Here is a 13725-nt window from a genome sequence, read left to right on the forward strand (position 1 = left end):
CAAATCTTGTATATGAGTTTAGTGAAATTATTATGGAAATGTTTTTTTTATGGTTTTTTTTTCCTGGGGTCGTTGAAACGAGTTGCGAAAAATTCTCCTGAGGGCTATCAATTCCTTAGACATTGTATTGGTTTTTTGTTTCAAGTGGTGGATCTTTGTTAGTTAGAAATAAACTGGATTAGATGTGCAATATTAGAAATATGCGATTCCTTTTGATTATCATAATTTAGGTCAAGCTGTGAATTTCTAGATTTTGTTGAGTTTTTTTTCTTCCCCAGTTTGGTCGAATCTGAGAGAGAGAGAAAGGCCATGGATGAGCACAGCGTCGAGAGCTTGACTGAAGTGTTCAGATGCTTCATTTGCATGGAAAAACTCAAGGATGCTCACCTGTGTCCTCACTGCTCCAAGCTGTGTTGCTTTACGTGCATCCGGAGGTGGTTGACTGAACAGAGATCCCAGTGTCCTCACTGCCGCGCGTCTCTACACATGCACGAGTTGGTGAATTGTCGGTGGGTCGAAGAGGTCACCCAGCAGCTGGACACACTGGCGGTTGGAGCGGCCAAGGGTGAGACTCCAGAGCGGGAGAAGTGCAAGGTCCATAATGACAGGTTAACTGTTTACTGTTGCAACTGCAAACAGTGTATTTGCCATCAGTGCGCGTTGTGGGGTGGAACCCACTCCGGGCACGTTTTCAAGCCATTGGACGAAATATACGAGCAACACGTCCTTCAGATCAAACAAGAATTCCGCAACCTGCATGGTCGACTGACGGAGCTGATAAGCTTAGTACAGGAAGTGGAGAGGAGCGTCGAGAGCGTGCGGCTTGCGAAAGACGAACGTGTCCACGAGATAAGGCATGCTGTTGAACACATGATCGCCCGATTGGATGCCCAGTTGAAGAGCAAACTTCTCACTCTCATGGGCCAGAAGAACTCGATATCTCAGGAAACCGAGCAGTTGGAAGGTTTATTGTCGTCTGTGGAAAGACAGCTGAACTCGGCTTCTAAGAACGAACTCATCGAACAGAGTGGGGGCATACTGAGGACTATGTCAGAGGTTCAGAGCAAGCCCATGACAAGTTTTGTGACTGCTGCTGTTCCTGCTGATTTTCAAAGTGAGATTGTTCCACCTTATGACTACAGTACGTTTGTCATGCATAATTTCAGTGTTCTTCAACAACGTGCTGACCCTGTTTACAGCCCTCCACTGAATGTATGCGGATTGACGTGGAGATTGAAAGTTTATCCTGATGGTAATGGCGTTGTTCGTGGAAATTATTTGTCGGTATTCTTGGAACTATCTGCTGGTCTTCCTGAGACATCTAAGTATGAGTACCGGGTCGAAATGATCCACCAGAGATCCCGTGACCCGACTAAAACTATCGTCAGAGAATTTGCATCTGATTTTGAGGTAGGCGAATGTTGGGGATATAATCGTTTTTTTAGATTAGATCTCCTCGCAAGTGAAGGATACTTGAATACTGAGCGAGATACTTTGATTTTGGGATTTCAAGTTCGACCCCCAACTTTCTTTCAGAAATGTCGAGATCAACAGTGGTACATCAACCAACTGCAAACTGCTCAGGCTCAGTACATAGCTCAAATCAACGATCTAAAAGAGAGGTTGTCTCTGGAATTATCTCGTAATCAAGCAGCTATTACCAATAAGAATGGAGATGCAGAGGCACAGGTCGCTGTTCCAGAAGTCCCTCTATCCAATTCAGAGGTATCCATAGCCACTGGTCTTGCAAATGCGTTATCTCCATTGTTGTCTCCATCTTTTGGTTTTAATTCATTGCTAAACACTACAGCAGTAGCAAGTAGTGATTCTCTTTTGAATGCATCAAGTTGTTCTGTTGAAATCCCACAGAATGAGAATAGTCTTGTATATTGTGCTAGCCAATCAAATGAAAAGAGCATAGATTGTGAAGATTTGCACTTGGATGGTAACGAACAGCAATCCTCTGTGACTACTGCAAACAAGAAGAAACCGTATAGGGGACAGATAGAACATGATTGCACAAAAGTTTCAAAATGCAAAGGATATCCAAATCCATTTTCAAACTCTACTCTCTTGGACTCGTATGACGCTTCGTGTGAGGCTGATGCATCAAGTTCAGATAACGAGGCTATGAGTGAATGTAACAGTGACAGTGTTGTTGGAGCTCATAACACTACAGCTAATAGTACTGTCGAAGAGAACAGCAACGACGAGAATGATCAGGATGATACGTCAATCTTAGATGGCATAGAAAACAATGTTGAATCAAAAACTGGTATGCATCGCAGACGGCTTCATTCATGGAACTCCTTTAGTAACCACAAGACAGGCGATAAATCCCAATCATCTCAGAATGGTGGGGATGCCAGCAATATCCTGGGTTCTGCAGATGATGACGAATCCGTACTTTTACGTCTTCTTGAGTTACAGCATCAAAATCCATCGTATCGTAGTTGGAATGTTGGTGAGGTGTCACAGAATGCTGCCACGAAACAGAGAAGTGATGTCCACAGCTGTCGTCACTCTCTTCTTCTCTCATCTCTGTTGGCCTCTCAGCATTTAAACAGCATGCCAGCAGAGGTTTCACCAGCTAATGCTCCATCATCTTCCAACTCTTGTGATGTCCCAACGAGCTCAAAATTATCAACTGTCCGTAAAAAATGGGAGAACAGCAGTGCCAGTTGTTGCCAGATTCCTGATCTAGACCATCAGCCATCTGATGAATCAGATCTACCATCAAGTCTGATTGAACAGTTTCCATCCTCGTTTTCTCCAACTCCAACTGTATGCAATGTACCGAGATTCGTGAATCTGATGAGCAAACACCAGCTGTTGAAGAAATGCGAGCCGAACTTGCTCATACCAGTCAGTTTGAGCTCTTCTGTACCTTCCTCATCTAAAGCTCTGACAACTCCTCAACCATTGCAGAAGCCTCAACCTTTTCCTAAACCTGCTTGGGCTGTAGCCAAACATGATCATGTTGTGGGAACATCAAGCCTGGGTAATGTGTCTCCATCGCAGCATAACGCCAGCGAGCAGCTGGTTCAAAATCCAGATTCCCCATCAGAGGAAGCAACTATGAACGACGACAGGAAAAATAAGTCAGATTCCGCTGCTAATTATGAAAGTGGGGATTCTCATGACCCATCTCATTCTTCATAATTTTTTTTTTCTCTCAGTTCTTTCAGTATGAGTTTTTGGTTCAGTATTTTCTCATTCAATTTTTTTGTAGGAACTTTTTGTGTGCATATAAGTTTTTCGGAATAAAAAAAAATTCCTATTGTGATAAAATTAGTTTCTCCGTGGTAACCCTCACAGAATAGTAATAATACCTGCCATTTAATTTGACCACAAATCAACTCGTCGATCTGAATTCGATGATACACTTAACTAACCCTAACAACTATTCGCTCTTAACATTCATTTTCTCCCAAATAGCAATTGATATGACAAAAGATACAAATGCACTATGTCAACACAATCGAAAGAATATTACTGTTAAAGTCGTAATATAATTTTGAGCTACGTGAAGACAAAAGCAAATGATACTACAACATCATGGTGATTAATGACAGTTAAATCACTCTGTTGGCTATGTATACAATATAAAATTTCCCAGAATGACCATCAAGATGCGAGCAGTGATAGTATACATCAAAATAAACAGTTTTTGCAATAGAACCCACGGTCTTTGCCTGCTTATTTGGGAGATATATGCATCACTGAGTTGAGCTTCAAAATTTGTCAAAATATGGTAACTTTGCTTGCATCACAGGAAATTTGTACACAGGTATTATAGAAAGAAAAAATCTTTTCTTCCAGTCACAAGGAAATACGGAGGAGGGGGGGGGAGGATTGTTTTTTCTTCTCTAGTTTATCAAGCCCTACATTGTTAAAATTGTCCGTCTTGGCGTGTACTGTCACCCCCTCTCGCTTTGGCAGTAGAGTTCAGGGATATCCTGTATATATCCACCCAAATCACTTGTACAGCTATTCTATAGCTGTTGTTTTTATGTTATTCACATTGTTTTATTTCATGAAATAATTGTTTAACATGTTGAAACACATGTAAGGGCATTTGTCATGGCTGCCATTAAAGCCTACTGTATTTTCCTGCTTTTCATGTAATCATCAGATTATGTCGTCAGTGTTCAAGCAAAAGTCATTAAGTCCACAAAAACTTTCTGACGGACTACTGCAGTTGATTAGGATTTCCAATTAGTTATTTTGTGAAATGTACAGTCGTGAACCATGAACCAGTTATTTAAGCATCAGTGAATCTACTCTGAGAGTTGGAAATCTTTAAAATAATTTTTACCATTGTCCATAACGACTCAAAAGTTTAAACTGATAAAATCTCAAAATTGGATGCAGTGATTTCTACTTGAACGCCAATGATATATTTGAAAGAAAATCTGATTTTTCTCGAGTTTATAAAATTATAGACCGCTGCACAATATCTGCGGCTTTTTTTTCCCCCTCAAGATGTTAGAATAAAAATATTTTGTAAATGATTTCTAAAAATTTATATAACAGGATGCTTATAGAGATATAAGTAGAAGAATTCTACGTTTATTTTTTGTTAATTTTCACAAACAACCTCTTCTGTTTCCTCGACAAAATTTGATTGTTTAGACTACGCCTGCCGCAGATTATATGCAGGAAGTTGTGATATAGTCCAGGACTTGAAAAATCCCAGGTCACTATCGCAACTATAAAATCAGTACTGATGCCTGAAATTTTCTGAATGTGATTGCTAAATTGGAGGTCTATGAATGACCTAATTTTCTTATTTCACTACAGTGTCTTTTAACATAGGAAAAGGATATCAAGTACTGGAAAAATGTAAGAAAATCAGTATCTAGTACCAGTTTTTCTTGAGATTAAAATCATTATTGACTTTCAAGAAATATGGTGAGCACCTAAAATTTTTTTGATTTATCAAGCTGTGGTATAGTCCTCCAACCTTGAGATGAGACTTAGTTGCATCATAACACATCACGTTGGACAATTTTATTCAGTTCTTTTAAGTAAAATTATTGCACACACACATCAAGAATAGCTCGTCTGCGACCTAGCTTTTATATTTGGTTAGTCCCTCTAGAAAAGAATAGAATTGTCTGGCATTATATGTCATAGCCATGTCTCGCCTTGTGGTTGGAGGACGCTTGGGAGTTTCCATTCAATATCTTTCTTTGCTTGAGTGAAGGGTATATTCTAGTGTAATTGTGCATTAAGCATTAATAGTGAAGATTTGTTTTGTTTGAGTGAACAAAATTGTTGAGTGATAGCTTACAAATGCCATTACAGTCTTAAAAAGGTTTGTCTTATTCATTCAGTCCCCCCCCCCCCAAAGTATCCTTTTTCAGTTAAAATCGTCAGTTGTCTTCAATAAAAGTGGAATTCATTTCATGGGTTGTTCATGAGCTTCAATAGTTTTATCACTCACGAAATCTCCATTTCCTGTTACAAAAATTTTACTAGTTCTAAATAATGTTTATTATTCTGCAATCCAGGGAAAGTAATTTCTCAGAAGGAATCAACAGAAAAGACAAGAGTAAGGAAAAACCCTGAAATTCTTTACTCATTTATTCTTCCATATTTTAGACATATATATGGCAACAGGCCGGGTCACAACTACAGGAGGACAAGGAGTACTGGTGCCCCAGACACTGGACTAGGAAGGGTGCCAAGTTTACTCCTTGTTCATCCAAAATTAAAAATAGGGGGTGCTAAAATTTTTTCTTGCTCCGAGTGATAGAGACAATTTTTGTTTTTAGTCACTGTCTTGGCAACTGGTCTATCATAATGAATTCTTTTAATATCTTGTCTATCTGATGAATTTTTTTTTTAACATCTTGTCTATCATGATGAATTCTTTTTTAACATCTTGTCTATCATGATGAATTCTTTTTTAACATCTTGTCTATCATGATGAATTCTTTTAACATCTATATTGTGATGAATTCTTTTAACATCTATATTGTGATGAATTCTTTTAACATCTATATTGTGATGAATTCTTTTAACATCTATATTGTGATGAATTCTTTTAACATCTATACTGTGATGAATTCTTTTAACATCTATATTGTGATGAATTCTTTTAACATCTATATTGTGATGAATTCTTTAAACATGTTCTCTATCATTATGAATTCTTTAAACATGTTCTCTATCATTATGAATTCTTTAAACATGTTCTCTATCATTATGAATTCTTTAAACATGTTCTCTATCATTATGAATTCTTTAAACATGTTCTCTATCATTATGAATTCTTTAAACATGTTCTCTATCATTATGAATTCTTTAACATATTCTTGCAGCTATGAAAGAGGCACAAGAGCCTGCTAAACAAAATTCAGTTTCTGCTGAAATGTAAGTCACTGGGAATCACCATGAAAGTTTTGAATCTATCCTGCTCGTTAGTGAAAACCCTTTATATGAGCAAAGGTCTTTTTCAAGGAATTTAATGGTTTTTTTTAAACTTTTATTCGCCTTTTTCACTGGTTCCTTTTGAGATTACAACAGGGGAAGGATTATTTACTCTTCCATGAAACTAATTTGTTGAATGTACCAACAAATTAGTTTAAACCAACAGCTCTGATAATCTGCAGTTGCAATAAATAGAAACAAAAAATCATTCTACCAGAGAAGCAAGTTTTTTTCATTGTTTTAATGTTAGGACCCATAGCGATGTTTCAAGTTTGAGTCACATTAGTTTTCGATGCTAATTATCAAGAAAATTGTGAAGAAAAAAGATATTTAATGCTTTTTTTGAAGTAGGAAAAAAACTTTTTTGACTCAGGAAAAAGTTTTTTAGTTTTGTTTTATAAAACTTAAAGGTGATAAGATTTCATTGTAGGTTTGCTGATAAACGTTATTGTAATTATAGTATTATGGCAGTTATGATTAGGTTGACCATACTTCCAAGAAAACGGCATTTCATTGATGTACAATCCATGACAAGATATCAAATGCATGGCTTGATATAATAAGTCTTTTCCAAAAACTTCACAATTTGAGCATTTTCATTAACAGCATAATTACAGATAACTTGAAAAAAAAAGTTCTACCCTGTAAAATATGGTCATATGGTCACCCTAATTGTAATATTGCAGCAAAAACAAATTGTCTATTGACACTAAAATATGTATTTTTTGTCTACTTTGGATACTTTCAGCAGTATTGAAAGTTAGACTTTTCTTATTTCATTATGGCTCAAAGGACATTTTAACCAGTGAAAGAGTGATATTTCATTTTTAAAAACTGATATACTTGTAATTTTTGTTAGAGGGCTTAACAGAAGGAGAAATATTAAACTAAACATGGATTTTTTGATTTAGAGTTTAGTAGTTTGATGGTGGTCAGTTATTTTGAATGTTATCTTTGGCAAATTTTTTTTTAATTAGTGAGATTCAGCTTTTTGCATGGTAGCCTGTTATTACTGTTTGTGATTTAAGCAGGGATTTTTTTAACTGCTAAAACGGCCATATAAGACTGGGCTCGGTTTTTATCTTCACTTATTGGCAGTCATCCTGATACCTGTACCATTATTTAAAAAAAAATTCAGAATTGGAATTTTATTGTGAAATAATATCTAATTGCATTGCATATGCAGGGAAACACTTTATTGATGAAAAGAATATGGTAGTGAAGAAAACTAAAAAAGTGAAAAAAAAATGTTTTTTTTTAAGTTCTTACCTCTTTAAGGAAACTTTTGGTTAAGTTGAAGACCATGTAGTCAAAACCCAATATAGTAGACTGTCAATAATCTGGCTGTGCGCTAGGCTAGCCTGTTCAATAATTTAACACTTTTAGTTTGGTTTTCTTCAAACCATAGAAGAGGAGAACATGTCACTTCATGTCTGTGTGCAGAAGTTTATATCATTTGAAAAAATGGGCCTTCTCAATTACCTTTCAATAATCTGGTGGTTTCAGTAATCTAGGCACAACCCTGGTTTAATATGTGACAGATTAGTGAGAACCTACTGTTCAGTCAAACTCCAGTATAATGTCAGTCCTGGAGAATGAATAAAAATTACTTCATTAGCAGAGTGACTATAACAAATTAGACCAACTGGCTTTTAATGCTAGCAGAGACTTTCAAAAACTAACGTTAGAAGTGGTAGACATTATACCGATGTCTTAATGTATAATGATTTTCTCAATTTAACAATATTTTTCTGATGTTCCTGTGGAGATATTTATTTGATTTTTAATGGTTTCCTACATTTCAATTAATAAAAAATAGTTCCTCCAATTTGTTGAATCCGTGTTCAACTGTATTTTTTTTTTCATTCAGAGTACTGAATTTTTCTTGAAGATATTCATTTGTATCTTCACCCATGTATTCATTGATTCAATGGTGTAAGATTTTGTGATTGTTATTTTTCCTGTTCTTTTTCATTTAGAGTTAATCAAAAAAACAGAAACTGCTATTACTGGGAAAAAAAACCATACAAAGTGTGTAGCCGAATCATCTCTCTGTAAATTGCTGGTAAACCGTTGATCCTAGAGGCATACTTCCAATTAGAAAAGGTATCCAAATAACATGTGAACTTCAGATATGTCATTCATATTGCAGGGGGTTGTATAGTTATTAATTAAAATAACTTTTTATACTGCTACCTTGTTTGTTAATTAGAAAGTTGTTGCCTCTTGTCTCCTGGGGCTAACAAAAAAAGTCCACGTTTCTAAGTGCAATAGTGCCTGAGATATTTGAATTTACAAATTTGAGAAAAGTTGGGAAAGAACAGTATAAACTGACAGACTACTACTTTTTCCTCATTTATACTGTTTTTTTTACCAATGTTTCTCTAATTTTGAATTGAAATATCTTAGCAAATATTGTACTGAGAAACACAAGATTTTTTTTTTTTGTTAGCCTCAGGACAAAAAAACAGGGCAACAACTTTTTAATTGGCTTTTTGGGGACAAGGTGTTTGTATAAAAAGTTAATTTTTTTATTTTAATACCTATACAATCCCTTGCACCATGAATGACGTATCTGAGTTCTACACGTTATTTGGAAACTTTTTCTAATTGGAAGTGTGTCTCTAGGAATCAATGGTTCACCTGTAATTTCCAGCAAGAGTATTTAGATATGCATCCTGTATGTGTAATTGTATATGTGTAAAAAAAAATTTTCCCCCTTTGAGTGTAAATAATCAAATTAGAATTATTCTAACATGGTGAAAGAATTTTTGGTTTTTTTTAAAATCAGGAACTAGTAAATATGCTTAATGTTTTGCCTGCATGAAAAAAAAGTATTTCCAGTATTGAATGAAAATGATTAGTAAATTGATAGATGTGGATCAATTGTGTAGATGAAATGTTTATCAACGCACTCCCAATCTCTCCAAACAGGGGAGAGTTTATTGTCATAAATATGCGTGTGTTTTGTTTTGTATTAAAAAAAATTAATGCAATTTAGCATGGTATTGAATAAGTTCTCTAAACTGTTATTGTGATTTTCTGTGAACGTGGAAGTTACATTCCGAAGAAAAAAACTTCATGTGCTCTCTGGAAATAGCATTTTAAATTGACCTTATCAAAATGGATTATATTAAAGAACGGTTTCCCTGAAATTTTCATGGGTTAAGAATAGTTTCATTTCACTGTATTAAGACTTCTTGCACAATGTAGGAAAATACTAAACCAGTAATTTTATCAGCAGTGTACATTTTGTAATGTTGTCTAATATAGCCTCATGCATGTTATGAGTATGTATTTATGCAATGTAAAACATCACATGTTTGCCAGTGTGTGCTTTTATATTCCTGTGTGAAAATAACATAGTTTCAAGCATATAAAAAACGTATTTCTTTTAATTTGTTTCAGAACTTGAATAACTTATACGTATGTATGTTTTTGCTTAAATGCCTTCAAGCTTGTTATTATGGTAAACATAGCGAAGCGGGTGCAATGTCATTTATGCTTGGGAATTTTTTTCATAAATTTGATACAAGTATTTATTTATGTGTTTTTTTAATCCAATACACATTAAATATTTTGAGATTTCCAGGTTTTCAATTATATATATATATAAATGTGTGTGTTTAAGTCTTTATATATATATTGATATGGAATGAATGTTATTCTTCAGTCACAGGCTATTTCTACCTTGTAGAAAAATTCATTTAGATCTCACAATAAAGTAATTTTTTTTAATGGAAACTTTTCTGTTCACTTGGAAAAAAAAGGATTAAGGTATCTTTGTATAAACCCTTTCAGATCCAGGCTGACAAAGCATATAGAAGAACCATTCATTCAAACCAAGCCCCACAACTCCAGTCTATCGCCATAGGAAATTTACTAGCGAGTGAGTTGCGCCGGAAGTATATGTGTTTGTGTGTGTGTATAGGTACCTAACAGTCTATGAGTACATATCAAGTGTTGTGTTTTGAATTTTAAGTGATGCCATATCTATGAGTGAAGTATAATGATTGAATATTTATACCATTGTTGTCCTGCTGCTCCCTGTGACGAAACTTTTTAACAGGGGGATCGACTCGCATTCGCGTCTGAAAGTTGGGAACCACAGAAAACTATAGCAATGTCCTGTTTGATACAACCGCCTAAATATAATATGTAATGTGTAAGATGCCTGGGCTGTTGCCAGAAATTTATTTTGGTAGGAGGGGGGGGGACTAAATTGATAGAAGAAATAGTACATCAGCCATTTCGGAACTCTCCCCCTGCGTGCAACAACCTTGATGCCTGCCTACGTTAATGCATAATCAAAGACATTCACTCTCCAGATATACAGTAGAGTCTTGCTTATTCAACATTCAGTATTATCCGACGTCCCTCCACAAAAAACAAAAAAAACAAGCACCAATTGTTGAGCCTCTTAGAATTTTACATGATGACAGAGTTAAGGCTCTAGAAACTGCAATTAAGCAACGAGAAGAAGCTACAGGAATCAGCATAATGATTGCTGCAAAGATGGTGAGACTAAGCAGCGAAGAAAGCAGACTGATAAAAAATTTCTTAGGTCATAACAGGACTGAACTTTTTAAGTATTCTATTTAACTTCAGAATATTCTGCAACTGTCAGTTCATTTTTTCTGTTGTTTTGCCGTAAAACATGATCATTTGGTTTCGTAATGTGTGTCAAACATAGTTTGACATTTAAAGGCTTTTTCTTAACACCTCCCCATTATCCGACATTCTGCCTTCCTGTTTGTCTGATAAGCAAGACTACTGTATGACATTAAAATCCAAGTTTGAAATTGTAAGGTTGTACAAATGCAACAGAAAAATTGCCCAAAGAGGTGGCTGAAAAAAGATGTTTGCTGTGTGTGGAACGACTCGGCCAATGTGTACACCTTTTAATGCAGTAAAATTTTTTATTACATTGAAACCATGATATAACGATACTCTGCAGACTAAGGAAAAAATATTGTATAGGGATTTATGGTTATATCAAGTATCATAATATGATAGGTTTCACTATATACACCACACTGCATTCTTCCGGAAAAGTGTTTCGAAACAATGTGATAAAGATGTGTGTGCTGGTACAACCTCTCTCCTTTAATTGGGGAGGGGGTATCAACGCTCATATATATGTTAACAAATAAATTAAAGCCATAAAAAGAACGATTCGAAATAATTTTGAGGCTAGTCTGACTGAAGTGCGTATAGGCCTTAAAACTTTTACTGGTACAAAAAATCATTTGAGACACATCACCTACAGAATAAAAGATGTTTGCTTATAGTCATCCTTGAATATAATGCTGTTTAAATTTGAGGTCACTAAATTATGGGTTTATTCTACCAATTTATTTTCGCACATTACTTGAATATTAATGTAAAAAAAAAAAAAATCCCATTGTCTAAATATTTGAGAGCAGAGATATGAGAACTTTCGTGCATGGACAGGCTAGAAAACATCGTCGGAAAAACGAAACCGATTATGGAGAAGCTGCTGCCACATCTGATATTTATAGTAAGAGAAAATGAAACTGGCATCTATCTATATATATATAAACCAACAAGCATTATATATACATATATCGTCGTTCTTGAAAACTAGATGGCAATAATCCATTTATCAAGGAAATATTTTTCACCGCACTATAAAGTTATATAAGTTAAAGCCTTTCACAGAAAAAACTACAATCCGTCAAGACCGATCATATTTACATTAGTAATGTGCATAAAGTTGAATGTTTTTTTAAAATTTTATGCTTGTTGGTTTCCAGACATCCAATGGAGCGTTTGTATTCCAACTCGCGATATTTAGGGAGAACTTGTTACATCGATGGTTGCCTGTATCAGTGATTTTATCAGGGTTTGGCTGTAAATTATACAAATGGGCCGCCATGTTTATTGACATACGAAAATTGGAACGACTCTGACCAATTCCTCATGCTGACCAACAGTGAAAAATAAACTATGCTGTGATTTTGCTGCCATCTATGTTCTAAAAGTAGTACTAGTTTACAGTTTTTCGTTTGTTTTCTAAATACTAGATAACAGCATGAGCCCTATTTCCTGATCATTTTCCCTTCATCAAGGGGGACGCGATGGGCCCCCAGCCTGTATGGGGAATATATGGCCCGCATAAGGGCCAGGCATCCCCTTAAATTTTTTATTCTGGTTCTGGTTCCTGATCATTCTTTGATGATCGTTCTCAAATTACTGGATAGATGGCAGCAAGAGATTCAAACATTTGGACTTTAAATCACTGTATATTAGTACCAAGTCACCAAGCTGACTGCAGGCGGGAATGAACCACGCTTCTTCCCAGTGATGGTAACTCGTGGGAAATTTCCTATATTCGTGGGAAAAATTGGTCCACATGGGAAATTTCATGGCGTTTGTGGGAAATTTTGAGAGTTCATCAAATTACACCAATAGATGGCAGCGCAATTTGAGGAACGTGTGGGAAAAATTTAGTCAAAAGGAAAATTTTGCTTGACTAGGTTACCATCACTACTGCTTCATGGAGGAAAGAATAACAGGAGGTGACATCAGGCAGGAAAATTGAAGCCGTTGTGGCAACCCTATGGACTGACAAGTAAGCCCAAACAAACCGCTCTTTTCCCTATACTTAACATGTGTTTTGCCGGATCGAATTCTCTTAAAATATTAATATCTAAATAAATTTAAGCACCATGACTGTTTAATGCCTCTTCAGGTAATCTACATGATCCAATAATGGGGAAAGATAAAATTTTATCCTTGTATAAGGGGTTTTTATATTTTTAATTTATTTTTGAAAGGGAAAGATCATTTTTAACTCTCGACTCGTCATAGGTTTTTAGTTCAGTGCCTTCAATTTATTTTAAAAATTTGATGCATCACATTAATGTCTATGGAAATATGATTAATTAAAATAATATGAAGCTCCAATAAAATGCAATTTTCATAATTTTTTCTTTTAACTGTTTATTTTGCCTTTTTGTTTCTTTCATCATTATCATAGACCCGGGACATTTCGAAAGTGTTTGAGGCCCGTGGGCGCTCGTCTTAAGCTTTACATGAGGAATTTTGATTTCTGAATCAATTCTGAGATGCTCGAGCACTTTCTGACAGGGTCGTAGCTAGGATTTTTGCCACCCGGAGTAAACAGCATTTTGCCGCCCCCGTGCCTCAAAGTACTGGAAGTGCTCGAGCGTCCTCCACCACTGTGTATTTATGGTTTTGCTGCCTGTAGGCTGTACAAATTTCGCCACCCTTCTTCCGTTCCACTCTCATATTCTTGAATAC

The 13725-nt window shown here is 35.6% G+C and overlaps 1 protein-coding gene across 1 annotated transcript; it reads left to right on the forward strand.

The window, feature by feature from the left end:
- The first annotated feature begins 57 nt into the window (after positions 1-57).
- LOC149090218 (uncharacterized) lies at positions 58-6002 on the forward strand. The gene has a single exon (XM_089232880.1). It carries the CDS (start codon positions 310-312, stop codon positions 3160-3162), a length of 2853 nt encoding a protein of 950 aa, XP_089089006.1. The 5' UTR covers positions 58-309; the 3' UTR covers positions 3163-6002.
- Positions 6003-13725: the final 7723 nt, after the last annotated feature.

Source organism: Pholcus phalangioides, unplaced genomic scaffold (assembly GCF_987345545.1).
Source record: "Pholcus phalangioides strain wild (caught in Gottingen) unplaced genomic scaffold, Ppha-v1.0 ptg000001l_1, whole genome shotgun sequence".
NCBI classification, from domain to species: Eukaryota; Metazoa; Arthropoda; class Arachnida; order Araneae; family Pholcidae; genus Pholcus; species Pholcus phalangioides.